The sequence below is a fragment of the Mangifera indica genome, chromosome 7, assembly GCF_011075055.1.
Source record: "Mangifera indica cultivar Alphonso chromosome 7, CATAS_Mindica_2.1, whole genome shotgun sequence".
NCBI lineage: Eukaryota > Viridiplantae > Streptophyta > Magnoliopsida > Sapindales > Anacardiaceae > Mangifera > Mangifera indica.
Genome location: NC_058143.1, coordinates 7,840,726 through 7,857,188, shown reverse-complemented (window position 1 = coordinate 7,857,188; position 16,463 = coordinate 7,840,726). Strand labels below are relative to the sequence as shown.

Sequence of the window (16,463 nt, the reverse complement as noted above, 5' to 3'; positions counted from 1 at the left end):
TTGGTCACAATTGATTTTCCATTGAAAATATGGCAGTATTATTTGTACAAAGTTAAGTTTAATGTCTACAAGAATCACAAGAATTTAGAGTACTTTTTTACTAAGAAAGAAAATAATATAATTACAGTATTCCTAGTTCTTTTAGCTTCTTTATATTCCTACAATTGCAGAAATCAATAAATAAATGTGTACAAGAACACGTAAAACTCGGACTGTTCCCCGGACTTGTTGGTTTCCTATGAGACTAGACTTGATAGGTCATTCCTAGTTCAATCAGGGATGTGTAAGGCACACCAAGTGCAGTTGCTGGTCGCCGACAGTTCCTTCTCAATAAACCATATAGGATGTTGATGACAAACTTCTTCATATATGAAGATGCATCAGTTGTCAAGACACAAGTATTGCCCATCATATATGCCAGACCAGATTCCCTAGCATCCTCAAGTTCCTGCAATCCTTTACTGCATGCAATGTCACGAGCTCTTACTCTCTTCTGATTACTCCCAGCAACAGCTCCAATCTCTTGTCTTACACCGCCTGCATCCACTTTCGGACTTGAATCAATCATAGTCATCAACCTAGAAGTTTCAGCATTGCAATCATCATCCCATTTGTGTAGAAACTCGGCTATGGTTTCAAGTAGCTGATTCTCGAAAGCATGGGCGTCTTTCCTGGCATCCTTATAACCATACCAGACAATGCATTGACAAAAACAAAACTTCGGCAGGCCAATGCGAGTAACCAAGAATTGCTCACTGACAGGAACTTTTGGAACCGTAAAGGATTGGATGGTAACAAATACGAGGATTCGGTGGCAGGCAGGGAAGTTGGTGACAAAGTGAGCAAACATTGGAGGGACCCCTGAGACCACATTGGAGTAGATTAAGCAAATGCCAGGAACACGAGTAATACCACAATGGGGTACCAGGGTTAGAATCATATCCACGGGTACCTTGTTATGTTGCTCAAAGGAGTGCTTCTTTATAGTCCCATAGTGCCGAATACACTTAACAGAAAGAATGATGATGGAAAATTTCAGAGGAAGCTAGCACCCCTTGTGAACTTTGCCTAAACAAGCAGTAACATACAACAATTCCAAAGATCCAAAAATAACTACAAAAGCAAGAGCAGCCAAAAAACTCCCCTTCCAAACCGTAACAATTTCAAGAAACATCAAGCAGGTGGCAACAAACATTGCCGCAATGACCGCAAGACCTAGTAGAAAACAAATATACCACTTTGACTAGATAGGAGATATAGGAAGAGAAATTGAGAGCAAAGGAAAGCACAAAGCTTGTACCGTAAGTATTGCCTATCATATCTGTGTCTCTGAAGCCAACAACAACGGCAATGCACAGAACCATCAGGATCCAGTTCACCTCTGACATATAGATCTCCCCATGTATCTGACTTGATGTGTGTATTTCTTTGACACAAGGGAAGCACCTCAGCGCTCTAAATTGGCTGGTTATTGAGAAAGTAGCAGAAATAATTGCCCGACTTGCCACAGCTGTGGCAATGGTGGCAATGACCAATATTTGCCAAAATACAGCCGCTGAAAAGGGAAAAGAAATATCATGAGAAAATATCCACAGGAAATGCTACTGCATTCGGGCTAAAATACTGAGTCAGTGATCAATTTTGCCCAAACATTCCAAATAAATAGACAAATGACACAAATTTTTCCATTATAAGAGCTTGTAAGTAAGTCAAGAGTACATTTAACACTACTAGAGGATTATGATCCATATTTCTTTAACTTGTCCCTCCAGTTAACCCTTAAAAGAAAAAGACAACTAAACTAAGACATGCACCAAAACCATTAATCAGAAACTCTTCCTGAAAGACTTTTGTGCCACTGATAATTTACAGTAAGAAACTCAAATCTGTCAAATAGATCAATCTCGTCATATTCTTAGCCAGACAAAGCTGAAGATGGATTTTACAAAACTGAGCCCGCAGCATGGGCCCACCATGGTCATCCTAAGTCAATAAAAAATGAATCAATGCTAAAATATGCAGAGAAAGCAGACTGATAAGTTTCTAACCTTACTATAGTTACACCCACTTTCAGTTAAGGTCATATTTTAATTGAAAATGTAAAAAATTTACCGGGGATGACTTTGAAGAAGCTTCTCTCAAGGTCCCTTGCATGCTCGGAGTAATAAGCAGCCCCACCCATATAGGCAACAATTAAAGATGGGTAAACAACAGTAGTAAATGCAATCTGAGAGGTTAAAAAACATTGTTACAGAAAATCTATAGACCAGAAATAATCAAGTGTAACAAAACGAAATGAATTATCCCAACCAAAATCTTAATGCTAGAAGAAATTATATAGAGGACAAGCTTTTCTACTAGATATAAATAAAAAATTCCTTTAAAACCACTAAACTAAGAAATGGATAGTAGAAGTATTCATGTAGAAGGTATGAATTCTAAAATTCACAAAGAATAATCAATCAGAATTACCATGCATGGGTCATTCGTTTTTATAGTTAAACTTCTAGAAACTAGAACAAATAAAGATGATGGCTCACCCGAATGGAAAGCTGAGAAAAATGGCCAAGATCAGCAAACGTGGCCTCTGCACCTGACAAGAGAAGGCTAATTTTCAGTATTTACCATAACACTAGGCTTGAACTGAAAACTGGGTATCCAGATACAAAACCAACAAACCTGTGATGCACAGAACAACTCTTCCAAGAGAACTCCTTCCATCTTTTCCAGCCTTTTTGAGAAAGAAATATACATAATATGGTGAAAGAGCTCTGATAATTCCTGGATTCCAATGTATTAAGTTGTATAAACCAAACAGACTAATGCATATGAGCCATCCTAACAAGATCGGAGCAAAAACAAAGCCAACCCTCTACGTCCCAAAATGTTGAAGTGCAAACAGCCCCATCAAAATCAGTCAAGCGATCAATACATTATAATCTGCAAGAGAAATATAATATTATAACAAAAAGCCACTAGAAAATAGTGACAGAAAATGTTTTCATAATATTCACCCATTCTTGATGAAATTACATGAACTATTACTTTAATAAACAACCAATTCCATAGGAATTTCTATAAAAAAGGATGTCACTCAATCCTTCCATCACATTAAGATGCTTCTCAGTCTCTTTAAGTCACACATACATAAACACATACTGCATATCCATTAAATGCAACAAAATAAGATAAAGCCATGCAATTCTTGGAGGCCAATACATTGTGCGGTAGCTAAAACTTATCATAGGGATCTATGGACAGAGCCATACCATAAAGCTATGTAGCATAATCGATAACTTCACACAGAAAATATATGTAATGTACAATAGAAATAATACCAGAGATTGATGGAGTTAGAGTACCATCACCAATAACCATGCTGATTCTCAAAAGCACAACCAATAGCAGCAAAACTGGAGAATTATGATGTTTATCAAATAACTCCTTTAGAAGCAAACTGCCCCTCGTGTCTCTGAGAGGCTTTTCAGGAGTGTAAGGAGAATAATCATCCGCTGTTGCATAGGAGCACTTGAAAGCCCCAGCTTTGCGCACCGACAAAGCAAAGAATGCAAAGCAAAAGTTCCGCCTGTGGGAATGAGGCCCCTTCAGGAATCCAAAAACACGCAGACATATATATCTTTGAATAAATAAACTAAGAAACGTGCAGGTCTTTTGGGAGCACCTTCACCATTATCATCTGCTCCTAAGACAGTTATAATGTACTTGCAGAGAGCAATTAGAGTCAAAGTCCAGAAAACCAATGAAAGTACTCAGCGAATTACATCATCTTCCTCATGAAGCCTCAACTTTCCCCGAAAATGTGCTCTGGTAAGAGAAGAACCTCCTGTAACACAAAACATTTGAGGGATTGTGAGTGACTGTTAACAATTAGGCCAATGAAGGGGATTTTGGGTATGACTCAATCACTAAGTTTGAAGTTTAAAGTTTAGGTCGAATTTATAAGTTAACTAATATCGTTTTAAATAATATCGTTTTAACAATTATTTGATATAATTTGAATTAAGTTATGAATCAAATTTGAATCAAATAAGTAAAACTCTTTCTTAGAGATCTATAGGTCAAAGAAGATTGATCAGTACTAAAATTAGTCAGCAAAGAAAAGAAATATGGCAGTACACTAAATTATAGAAAAAGATCAAACAGCAGAAAGAAAACAGAAAACAGCTCCTGTTAAAGGGGAAGTTTCTCAAACACCAACACCCTGTAATCTACTCTTTGGCAGAACAAAATTTCAACAACTCTTATTACAGTGTACTTATCGTTCATTTCCACAAAACTATTAAAACTCTATACATTCATGAACATTTATTTGAACAAATCACATTATGGAAGGTAATATTTACAAGTCAACGCTGAATTATAATTGTAAACACTGAAATTCTGAAACAAACAAGAGGAATATATGCTTTACTAACTGCACCATTTGGCTTAATCTCCCTCAGTCCTACGATACATGTTTACAATTAAGGTGAGGAGAAAATTAATAATATATATATATATATATATATATATATATATATATATATATATATATATATATATATATATATATATATATATATATATAACCCAACAATCTTTACAATCTAAAAACTAATTGATTTGTACCTGAAAAAACATGAAGGCAATAGATCGAACATCAGTGCTTAAATTGAAGAAGTAAAATGAATAAATCCTCCTGTCAATCGGTTGAATTAGGGTTCAAAATTAATGGAAATTGAAGAATTTTTTTGATTGAAAACTCACACATTTGATTCAAGCTTCCCCAGCATACATATAAAATAACAAAGTAAGGAAGAAGAAACAAAGAATGTAGCAGTTCAAATTTTGAAATTCATATCTGATGATAAACCAATCAAATTGTTACCAAAAGTTTTGACTTGAAACAAATGAATATGTCAAGAATATTTGCCTACTAACTGATTAAGAAGAAGAGATATGGATTCGTCATACCTAATTTTCTGTTGGCTTGATAATCTCTCCGTCAAGTTCAATCTTCGGGATATGAGCAATCTTGGGCCAATCTTCACCTGCTTCTGGTTTGCATCTTTCCGTCAGTTTAGGACAGTCTTCAATTATTAGTTCTCTCAAAGTGATGAGATGATTGATATCCGCGGGCAGAGATGACAATTCTGGACAACCCAAACCTCAAGAACTTGAAGTTTTTGCATCGACTCTGGTAGTGCCTTCAACTTGGTACAATTTTGAATACGCAAGGTTTGCAGAGTTTTTGTAGAACAGCGAACAAGCCATTGCGGCAATTTCACCAATTGTGGTAAATTATCAATTAGAAGGAATCGAAGGGGTGGCCCTGTGCTATTGAGTTCTTCATGATTGTGTTGCTCATCTGATCCTATGCTCAAATCAAGATTAAGCCTTACACAATCTACCAAACGAAGTTCTTCTAATGAGCTTAGGCTTCTTACACCACGTGGTAATGAGATAAGACTTGGACATTTAGAAATGCCTAGTCTTCGAATGACTCTCAAGCGACCAATATCTTCACACAAATATTCTAATTTGCTACAATTGTGAATCCATAAAAAACGAAGAGAATTCAAGCAGCCAATTCCATTATTTGGTAGATGCTTTGGCACTATGGTTAAGACCAACATTCTAAGAGTAACTAAGTACTTAACATCTCTGCTTAACTCTTCTAGTTTCTCGCAATCACCTAGTGGTAAAAATTGTAAACTTTGTAGCTTGTAAATAGAACTTGGGAGTTTTTTTATTTTCTGGTTACATAATAGATCCAAATATCTCAAATGCTTTAGATTACCAATTCTTTTAGGTACTGCTTCAATACCTAAATTGGATAAATATAATATCCGTAAAAACTGAAATCTTGACACAATTAATTTTAAAAATGATTGGCTAATAATGATACTCTCTTCAACACGTGTGCAAAACATAATACTTCTTAAATTACCCAACCTAGGCAAAAAGTTTGGAGCCTCTACTTGATTTGCCTCAAAATGGTGAAATAGTAAATGTCGATAAGATTTGAAACCATTTTGGTTACTCCTGTTCACTATTAAGCTCTCATTTTGGAATAATGATGTAGCAAAACCATGCATCAGGTCATGTATTTTAAACAAATAGAAATTAGTACCACTGCCTACCTCTTCAATATCTTGAAAGAAAGATCTCCACATTAATTCTTTTATATATTGCATGCCAATATTTTCCAAATCTTCATTTTCATTGTGGGCATGGAGAAGCCCATGACCAATCCAAAAGTCGACCAAATCTAAGTTATTATACATGAAGTCTTTTGGAAACATAGAACAATAAACAAAACATTGTTTTAGAGGAGGTGACAAATGGTTATAACTTATTTTTAGAGCATGTAAAATGTTATCATTCTTTTGATCTAACTTCCATATCTCATTATCCCTCACATTTATCCAATCTTGTTCAGAAGTTGAGGAATAAAGAAGACTTCCTAGGGCTCTTACTGCCAATGGAACACCTACACATTTTTTTACAATTTCTTTTCCAATCTCTATAAGGTTGGGATGTTGTTTTTCTTGCCCTTCCTTAAATGCATATTTGACAAACACTGAGAAGCATTCATTAAGAGAAAGACCTTCTAACTTGTATGTTGATGCAGTGCACATAATTAAAGCAACTTGATCACTACGTGTAGTTACTATGATTTTACTTCCACTAACACACTCTATTAGTAAATTTCTTAAATCATACCACAACTCCTTGTTTTCATTCCAAACATCATCCAAGACTAATAAATATTTTTTATCTCTTATAATATCACGTAGGATTGTTTGCAATTGGTCTATACTCATGCTATTATATTTTTGGCTAGTTGCAGAATTGATAATGTCAATCAAAAGCTTTTTTAGAGAAAATTCATCTGACACACAAACCCACATTTTCAACTTAAAATAATCACTCACTGTTTTATCATTGTACACCAATCTTGCAAGTGTGGTTTTTCCTAGACCTCCTATCCCAACAATAGGAATGACCGAAACATTTTCGTGACCATCACTTGGACGCAACAACAATTCAATAATCTTCTCTTTATCTTTATCTCTATCAATAACATCTGAAACTTGAACAAAAGAGTGTGTTTCCCTCTCCCATTGTACAACATGATTGTTACTAATTTTCTCAATGAAATTAAAATTATTCTTATCAGCTGCTATTTTTGCTAACCTCTTTTTAATCTCCTTAATTTTATGCCCCAACGTAAAACGAAAAGCAACTAGATTTGAAGATGAAAAAAAGTAGCATACCTTTCTTATAATGCTTCGATGATTCACCACTTGCTTACGTAGATCTTCCACCTCAACATAATCTAAAATATCTTCTACATCATAGCAAACCTCTTTAAGCTTCCCCAACCAAACTTTCAAGCTCTGATTATGAATCTGTTTCTCCTCAGCATCTGAGAGAACAGCTTTGATAGTGGTTAAGGTGTCAACAAGCTCTTGTACATCATTTTTGACACCCCAAGCCAAAGACACTTCATCAGAAGCAAGGGATATCAACTTTCCCAATACTTTTTCAACAATAACAGAGACAATTGTTTCTGCCATATTTGAAAGAAAGAAAGTTACAGGTTGTTTAGTTTTCAAAGTGGTGAAGTTGGATTGCTGTATGAAATAATCATCCAAGATCATGGCTTTATATATATAGTAAGACTCCTTGACTTGCTTGGGAATTACATGAAGTATGAAATATAATGAAGATTAGTATATATTCTTTGTCTTGCAAGAATGTAAGCTATATATCTTTCAAGTTTTTATTTTCATATTCCCCTAAGAAATGTAATCATTGCCTTGCTTCTTTTTTATTGTTTTGTATATTCTTTTGCCCTAAATGCAAGTAAACTAAGGCTTTGAGTTCTGAAAGTAATTTAAGTATTCTTTAACTTTATTAACTTATAACAAAGTAAGCAATAAGTTTAATTCAAGTATATATCTTGTGCTTACTTCATGTCTCCAATTTTGGAAAGCAGATTCTTTCCTTCACCCATTTTCTATACTTTATTGAATTCCTCATTATCACTCATTTTTTAACTGAGTTGCATTATTGTTTGATTTCTTAATTTTAATTTATGATATCATACTCTGAGAATTATGTTATCAATTCTCAATTTTTAGTCTAGCTTCACCCAAATTCATTTGTTTATTTACAAAGAAGTTTAATTAGTATTGTTGCATTTACAATAGTGGTAATCAAAGATTGAAGTTAATAAAATAAATTATTGTCAACCTTAAAGACATTTAAAAATAAAGAGATAACAACACATGGAAGGACCTAACTTTGTTTATTTTATTGAAGGGATTAAACTGTTTAATTTTCTTATTAAAAAATTTAAACTTATATTTTGTCACATAAAAATTGGTATAACCTATAACGCCTTTAAAAATTAATAATCGAGATTTTATGTTTTAATTCTTAAATGATGATCGACAAAATTCTTGACTAGTGTGAACAATTCTTGATTGACCAAAATTTTTTTCTATTAAAAGGACCATATTTTCAAATGTTTCTATTAAAGAGACTAACTTTATATTCTGTTATACAAAAACAAGTTTAACCTCTAATTATGTATTATACTTTTCTTACAACTTCTCTATTACGTATTTTATCAATTTGGAATTTTTTTAACCATAATTATGTTCATTCATTTTTAAATTGTTACATTTTATTTTGTAAGTTAAAATCAAAAGAATTTTTTTTTTTTATCATGGTCTATGAGTTCCTTGTTGAACCCAATTAATAAATAAACTCTAAACTTTCTAACTTGAAAAATATATTATAAAAGCCAAAACAACAAATTAATTCTAGTTAGGTTTTCTTATTAAAGATAAATTTTGATTTTTCTCAGTGTGTTTTATAGTTTTTGTGAAAATCAAATTGAGAAAAAAATATATTTTTAGGTTTTCAAATGTCTTTGTCAACACACAAGTTATCCATATCATCATATAAAATATTAATTTTAGCTTTTTTGAAGGGTAACAAATGTCTTTGTCAACACACAGCACACAAGTTATCCATATCATCATATAAAATATTAATTTTAGCATTTTTAATTTAAAAAAAAAAACATGTCATTCCCCTTTTATAATGTTTGAAGTTAGACGATCATTCAATACTTTCAATAAGAAAATAATGAATATTTAGTTTTTTTAATTAAAAAAGTTCAATGCTAAAAAATTATAACATTTATTTTTTTTTTTCAAAGTGTAAAATAATATTTTTTTTCTCACTAGGCATTTGGGCTAATATTCTTGCTTGCATGTCTTAAAATTATTCATAAAATTAAGAGAGAAAACTTCTTTGACTATATATTGAACTTTGATAAAATATTGATAATTCCTTTTCATAAAATATCACTTCGTTTTGGAATGTAACTGTGGCCTGGCCAGAAGGCTTCTGCGAGTGCAAAAGCCGCAAGGCCAGAGTCATTTTGCACCCACAGAGACTTTATTTTTTTATTTTAATTTATTTTGGGCTGTGCTGAGCCCGTTTCTAGGCCCTTGACACGGTCCGGTAAGCTGACAGGCTGTGCTCCTATAGGTTGGACTAAGTCAAGGGGAACTTGGCTGGTTCAATTGGGCTTCTCTTACCCCAAAAACTAGCAAAAGGGTTTTGGTTTTCCTTGGCACTTACATTACATACTCACATCCAATTAAATTTCCAACCAATGTATAATACTTAAAAACACTAGTAGGAGTGTGCATCATTTGATTCAAACTATGAAATTAAAATGAACCACTTAAAATTACAATTTTGTTTGGTTTGTAAAATAGTTTGGTTTGATTTAAAAAGTTTTTAAATCGTTTTTTCAGTTTCGGTTGCAGTTTAAAGGATTTTCAAACCAAACTATACCATAAATCGTATTTTTAAAAAATATATATATAACTATGTTTCACAGAATTTTTCAATAAATTGTATTTTTTTCAATTTGGGTTACGGTTTAGGAGATTTTCAAACCAAACCAAACTGTAAGCTTTATTTTTTTAAAATATATATATATAACTATATTTCAGAAAATTTTTTAATAAACAATTAGGTGTATAACTTGTTTTTTCATATTTATTTTGTCATTTTATTTACCTGTATATTGTATATATATTTCATATTTATTTTACATGTTTATATTATATTCTAAAATATTATAATTCACAAATTTATTGAATAATATATATTTAAAAGTGAATTATTTAAATAAGTTCAAAGCATAATCCAAATCAAAATAAACTATATTTTTTCAATTTGGTTTAGTTTGAGGCCAAAGGACTATTTCCCACCCAAGGTATGTTGCAATCTCAAGTTCCACCCTTTATCTTTGATAATACCAAATACCCACCCATGAGAAGTTAAAATTAACGGTGGTAAGGGTAAAATCATTATTTTATCTATAATATTAAAAATAAATTAAAATTTTATCTCTTTTTCACACCCTAACCCCTAAAAACTAACCATTTCCCCCTAGGCTAAGTTTTGAAAAATAGCATTCCCCCCCCTCCACATAGGGTTTAGTTTTCAATCCTCGGCACTAAATCCGGCTCCATCGCAGACGAAAAAGCCTTCTAGAGGCATCACCATGCTCCGGTCGTCTCCCTTGCCTCATCTAGAGGGCCGATCGACCCAGATATAGCCTAGAAAGACGAAAAGCTTCATTGGGAAATTAAGCTTTTCTTCTTTCCAGGCCAAATCTAAATCGACCGTCACTCCAGAGGAGGCAAGGGAGACCGCTGGAGCATGGTGATGCCTCTGGAAAGCTTCGTCGTCGGTGATGGAGCCAGATTTGATGTCGAGGATTGAAAACTAAACCCTACGGGGGGGGGGGGGGAATGCTATTTTTCAAAACTTGGCTTAGAGGGAAATGGTTAGTTTTTTAGGGGTTAGGGTTCCGTTAATTTTAACTGTTCATGGGTGGGTATTTGGTATTATCAAAGATAAAGGGTGAAAACTTGAGATTGCAGCATACCTTAGGTGGGAAATAGTCCTTTGGCTTTAGTTTGATTTGGTTTAAAAACTTTAAAAACTATTTTTTTTAGTTTGGTTTGAAAAAGTTATCAAACTACATCAAACCAAATCATGCACATCCCTAAACACTAGTGTACATTGTTGGCTATTCAATAAGCATATCAAATTCATAAATGAATATAATTGGTATTGAATTTCAAAATAATCACACAAGAAGAAATGCATTGGTTACAAATTTGATATAAAAAACCTCTTGCTTAGGGAAATGGTTGAGTTTCTAATAATCTTATTGGATCTTTTTGATATAACTACTCACATGGAGTATGAAATTAACATTATGACAAGATAAGACAAGATTAATAATATAAACAAGACCATTTAACAAATTTTGTTGGGTTGTCTCATATTAATCGAGAAATGTGCTAATCGGTTAAATATTAATATGTAAGTGTAAGGGAAAACCTCTCAAGTCCAATTGTGCCTGATAGTGGTTTTAGAACCCAATTGCAACAATTTCACCCAAAAGTCTAGGAAAGTGACCGGGTGATGTGAAAATCCAACTAGTTGCTCTTTAGAGGGTTGATTTAAGGAGTATCAAACTGATGACCCGATGTTGTTGGATTAACAACTCCACCTAAGAGTTCACAAGAGTGATTGATTGATGTGAAACTCTAACCAATAGCTTGTTGCTCTTTTGGATGGCTAATCATGAGGAGTGTTGAACTGATGGCTCAATATGTGAAGAGGAGGTTGTTGAATTATCTCACAAAGGAGCTAGATGTTAGCGTGTAAATGAAAAGTCTCACTCTTTAAGCTAGCTTTTAGATAAGAGAGACCTAATAACACTTAACAGTTTCATAATGGTAGTTAAGAAATGATTGAAGCTTACATGATCCCGACAACTTTGGTGCTGATATGAAATCTGATATCTTCAAGAATAGTTTGGAATAACGTAAATTACTTGCTTTGATGCCTCATGAAGTTTTACTTGATCCTTGTAGTTTTTAGACATATAATGATCTATATAAGCCAATCGAGATGCAACTCCCTTTTTCTTATAGAAACGTGGTTACAATTATTAAAATCTTCCAGAGTTATTGATGTGAATATGAACAATTTATCTCTAGAAACAATTTGGAACTCATTAAAACATTGTCAATTAGCTTTATGTAAACCCTTTGCCAACTTCTGTATGCTTAGTAAGCTAAATTTGCACTGTTGTTACAAATAAATGCATTTTTACCGAGCAAACAATTATTTGAAAATGGTTAAAACATTTCAATGTCATCACAATTGCATTTTGTACTAAAAGATTTGATTTTATAAGTGGTTGTAAATCATATGAGAGAAATCAAAAGCAATAATATTACAGTTGCTTTCAAGAATTAGCATCCTCATATCAAATAATACTTGATAAAGGCTTTTGTTTTTCAAAATACTCATAAACAGTAAGGCATCGAGTTCCCTCGATGCAACAACCAAATAATCATAAGATTGCGATATTGTTATGCAGTTATTGTAGCAATTTATTTAATAAACTGATTTTTGCCTTTGTGGGATCTTAGTGAAAGTTGCTTCACATCTTTCACCTTATTACAATAAATGATTATCTCTTGGACACTTTACCTTTTACGTTATCATTATCTTTTTTATGCTTGTGTATCGAGCTTGAAATTCTAAGAGCTACTACAATACCAACAATCAGTCTAGTGTGTTTCTTCTTACTTGCAATACCATCAATTGGTGTGAAATTTGAGTAGGAAAATTCAGAGCTATGTATTTCAAAAAACATATAGAAAACATTTATTGTTAACTCATCTTAAAGGAATATTCAAAGGAATCATTGAATGTACATGGAATTACACTAAAAGCTGGAATTCATAACCCATAACTACCTCTGTTACCAACCCAAAATAGGTGAATTTCAAAGTCTGTAAAACTGTTTTTCTACTTCCACCTGCTTCTTTTGATATGTCTAAATCTTTTAACTGGAAAGTTCTGAGCAAGATCAATTATGAGAGTTACATAAACGAAATTGTAATAGTAAAACATGTGTATTCAGGGACAAGAACCAAGATTCTTCAGCAAGTTTACCTAAATGTTACTTTTTTTTGGAACTGCTGATGTTACAAACATGCCATTTTTACTCTAAATGTTACTTCATTAAAAAATCTTCAGTGCATATAAACTGTTCTTCTGTAATCAGATGGCATGTAGATAAATCTCAGAAGGGTTAATATAGATTCATGGGGCACTATATAATTGTCTCAAATGGGGGGGGGGGGGGGGGGGGGGGGGTGTGGGGTGTGGAGAGAGAGGAGAGGAGGAAAGAGAAGTCTGACGCAAATAAGGAACAATTAAGAAAGTCGGGTTGATTGGTCTAAGTTTATTGTTATCTGACATTTAAGAAAGAGTGAAAGACAAAATTGCCACAACAATAAAGTCTTATAAACCCTTTTTTAATATGTTTTAAATTTTTTTATTCAACTAATAATCTAACATATAATTTTAAACAGGGTAAATAAAGATTCACAATACTTTCAGTACTTATTTGATTATTTTACTGTCATTTATAATAACAATTTATCCAAAATTTAATCAATTGTCAAGATGGTCGAATTGCTCTAAGGCCTCTTTTAGGAACTGCATAATTTCCTGAATATACAAACGACAGCTTTTCATTAACTAAAATCATGAACAACAATTACAACTCTAATTCTACCAGGAAACTTCAATGCAACTTTCAGAAAATAGAGAAAAGAAACAGAGCCTAACAGCTAAAATTCTCTGGCAATTTGAGAGGCCAGTGCCCTGCAAAACCAAATGTCAAATTCTAATTTTCTTTCTTCTCTGCTCATAATTTCCACACCTTTCCTTTTTATTCTTTTCTCCACCAATCCAAAACAGCCATGTGGACTTCCAGATTCTTGTTGGATCACACTTTGTTGGTTGAATCATCATAGCTCTATCAAATTCCCCACATGGAGCTGCACCTTGTCCTCAATATCATTTGGTTTAGCTTGGTATTTGGATCAGACATGAGGTGGCCGAAGTTCCAGTGGCCCAACTCCTTTAATACCATCCAAGTCCTGGCAAGCAGAAAAACGGAAGCCTTTCCAATAGTAAACCCACCCAAGAAGTTGATTGCACATCCTCAACATCATAAGTTTTGCATGAGCAAACAACTCTTGCTTTTCTAAAATGTGTTGTTTACATTCTATATAACCGAAAACATCTTTACAATTTGTCATTGTAGACATTTCAGTCAAATCTTTCAAGAGCTGAAATATCATGCCACCCTCAACATGTTCTTTCTCACAAAGATAAAGCATGATGTCTGGTGTGAGATAGGCTGAAATTTCTGAATTACCAACAGAGCTTGTCATCCACTTCCAGTCCTTGAAATGCAATCTATGGATAAAGGTAAATTTTTAGTACATTAAGTTTTAGAAATATTATATACTGCATAAAGAAACAAGCTTACAATGTAGAGCATTCTGATTGCCAGAGAAGTGTCTCTGCAATTATGGTAGCAATTTCATTAACAAACTTATTTTTCCCTTGGTGGGATCCTAGTGAAAGTTGCTTCACAGCTTTCACCCTTCCATAGCATGTGTACCCTGCAGTAACAGATTTATTATGATAAATGATATCTACTCCTCCATTGAATATCCAAAGTAAAATTCACCCACTTTTCCTCATTGTCAAGTTGCGATCATGCATTACACATGCAACTTTGTGACAATGTGAGAAGCAAATTCTGAAAATTTCTTAAACAAACTTGATTTGTGAGACTTCAACTATTATTGTTTCAAAAACTCTTGGACAATTTACCTGTATGCATCATCATTACCTCTTTTTATCCTCACGAAAAGAGTTAAAAAAATCAGTATCAAGCCTGAAATTCCAAGAGCTACTATAATACCGACAATCAATCCAGCCTGCTACTTCTAACATGCAATACCAATAGTTGGTGTGATATCTGAGTAGGAAAATTCAGTTTATAAAAGATATTTATTGTTGACTCATCTTAAAGAAAGATTAAAAGGAATCTGTTAGGTACCTGAGGAACGAACAGGGCGATCTAGTGAACTTCTTCCTCTGAGGTGGCCTCGCAGGCCTGGTTTCTTGTAAGTTAGGCAAGTGTCCTGCGGGTTCTGTTGATTTCTTTCTCAATGTAACAGTGTAATGAGAAACAGAGGCATGAAAGTAAAGATTATTTCTATCGCAATGAATTTGTTTCGCACGCAATCAAACAAGTATTGCATTCCCATTGTATCACATTACAGATCAATGCCAACTATGAGGTTCAGATTTCAGTCAACACTCTTACTATAACATAACTCAATGGTAGACAAAGCAAAACAACACAAAGGTTTAATGAAAGCAAGTAATCGGGCCACAGACCAAATACATTCCAGCTTTCGAGAGGCTGGTTCTCTCCCCTATTCTTTCCTCTCTTTTTCCTTAACCTCCTTCCTCTCTCACCAGGTTCTTAATACTTGACTCCTTGTTGTAGCTCCCCCAATCCTCGCGTGCCAGCTCAGCTTCTAACATCTCCAAAGCACCTTCTTTTCCCAACACATCCCCATACTTTTGCTGCATGTCTGCTGCTTTAACTGCTACTGGAATGCTACCATCTGAAGCTCCTATGGACTGCCCACCAGAGATATCATCGACACTGCTAGCATCAGATTTTGAATTACAGCCTTTTGCTCCCACATTGAGCTCTCCAGTGCCATTATTAACGTTACTGTCTATTAGTTCCTCAGCTTGTATCTTCAGTTTTGCCTTCTTGCCTCTTCTTTTCTTCTTCACGTATACTGGAGCCCTAACAGAATCACATAGCATACCTAGAATGACACAAAGCTGAAGTTAATGACCCATCACTACCTTTGTCAGTTAAACAATTCATCACTCTACCAACCCAAAATAAGTGAATTACAAATTCTTTGTTACTGCTTTTCTACTTCCACCTCCTTCTTTGATATGTCAAATCTTTTAACTGGAATGTTCCCGATAGGATTAATTATGAGGGTACATAGATGACATTGTAACAGTAGAACCTATGCATTTAAGGAGAAGGGCCAAGATTTTTCAGTGAGTTTATCTGAATATAGACATAAAAAAACACACCTTCAAAAACTCATCCATGTTTGTGACCCTTGATAACAAAAAACTTACATTGTAAGGTCTTTTCTCTATATTAAGTCCACAATATCTAAGTGATCCAAGGATTGCTTTGAAGACTGATTAAAGCTTAGGGATTCCACTACCGGTCATTTGCGAACCTAAATTTTGAACATGTGTGTTAGATTGTCTATCACAAAACAAACCAGCACCACCAATTAAATAGTTATCAGCCTATTACATTATGCTATCAACTTAAATCTGCATACCAAATATACACAACACTATCAGTTTGATCTAGTTAAACAACAATCATGGTGAAAGGTAAATTTTTAGTACATTAA

At 33.7% G+C, this 16,463-nt stretch overlaps 3 protein-coding genes across 9 annotated transcripts; all 3 read right to left on the bottom strand.

Annotated features, from left to right (window-relative positions):
* LOC123221332 (putative disease resistance protein RGA1) lies at positions 1 to 7,616 on the bottom strand. Of its 7 annotated transcripts, none has more exons than XM_044644168.1 (9): positions 4,975 to 7,616; positions 4,630 to 4,699; positions 3,339 to 3,844; positions 2,680 to 2,940; positions 2,541 to 2,593; positions 2,113 to 2,227; positions 1,301 to 1,555; positions 953 to 1,215; positions 1 to 861 (listed from the first exon to the last, which is right to left on the bottom strand). In XM_044644168.1, the coding sequence occupies exon 1, from the start codon at positions 7,581 to 7,583 to the stop codon at positions 5,109 to 5,111; it is 2,475 nt and encodes an 824-aa protein (XP_044500103.1). In that variant the 5' UTR covers positions 7,584 to 7,616; the 3' UTR covers positions 1 to 861; positions 953 to 1,215; positions 1,301 to 1,555; positions 2,113 to 2,227; positions 2,541 to 2,593; positions 2,680 to 2,940; positions 3,339 to 3,844; positions 4,630 to 4,699; positions 4,975 to 5,108. The 7 variants fall into 7 exon arrangements, with proteins under 7 accessions (XP_044500103.1, XP_044500102.1, XP_044500104.1 ...); XM_044644167.1 differs by lacking the exon at positions 4,630 to 4,699 and having other exon boundaries at positions 3,339 to 3,586; positions 3,683 to 3,844; XM_044644169.1 differs by lacking the exon at positions 4,630 to 4,699 and having other exon boundaries at positions 953 to 1,243.
* LOC123221433 (probable potassium transporter 13) lies at positions 245 to 3,860 on the bottom strand. The gene is made up of 8 exons (XM_044644288.1): positions 3,783 to 3,860; positions 3,363 to 3,603; positions 2,680 to 2,781; positions 2,541 to 2,593; positions 2,113 to 2,227; positions 1,301 to 1,555; positions 1,118 to 1,215; positions 245 to 1,006 (listed from the first exon to the last, which is right to left on the bottom strand). Exons 1-8 carry the CDS (start codon positions 3,858 to 3,860, stop codon positions 245 to 247), a joined length of 1,704 nt encoding a protein of 567 aa, XP_044500223.1.
* A 6,405-nt stretch (positions 7,617 to 14,021) lies between the features above and the next one.
* Positions 14,022 to 15,002, bottom strand: LOC123221432. The gene is made up of 3 exons (XM_044644287.1): positions 14,824 to 15,002; positions 14,474 to 14,609; positions 14,022 to 14,400 (listed from the first exon to the last, which is right to left on the bottom strand). Exons 1-3 carry the CDS (start codon positions 14,837 to 14,839, stop codon positions 14,022 to 14,024), a joined length of 531 nt encoding a protein of 176 aa, XP_044500222.1. The 5' UTR covers positions 14,840 to 15,002.
* Between the last annotated feature and the right edge of the window lie 1,461 nt (positions 15,003 to 16,463).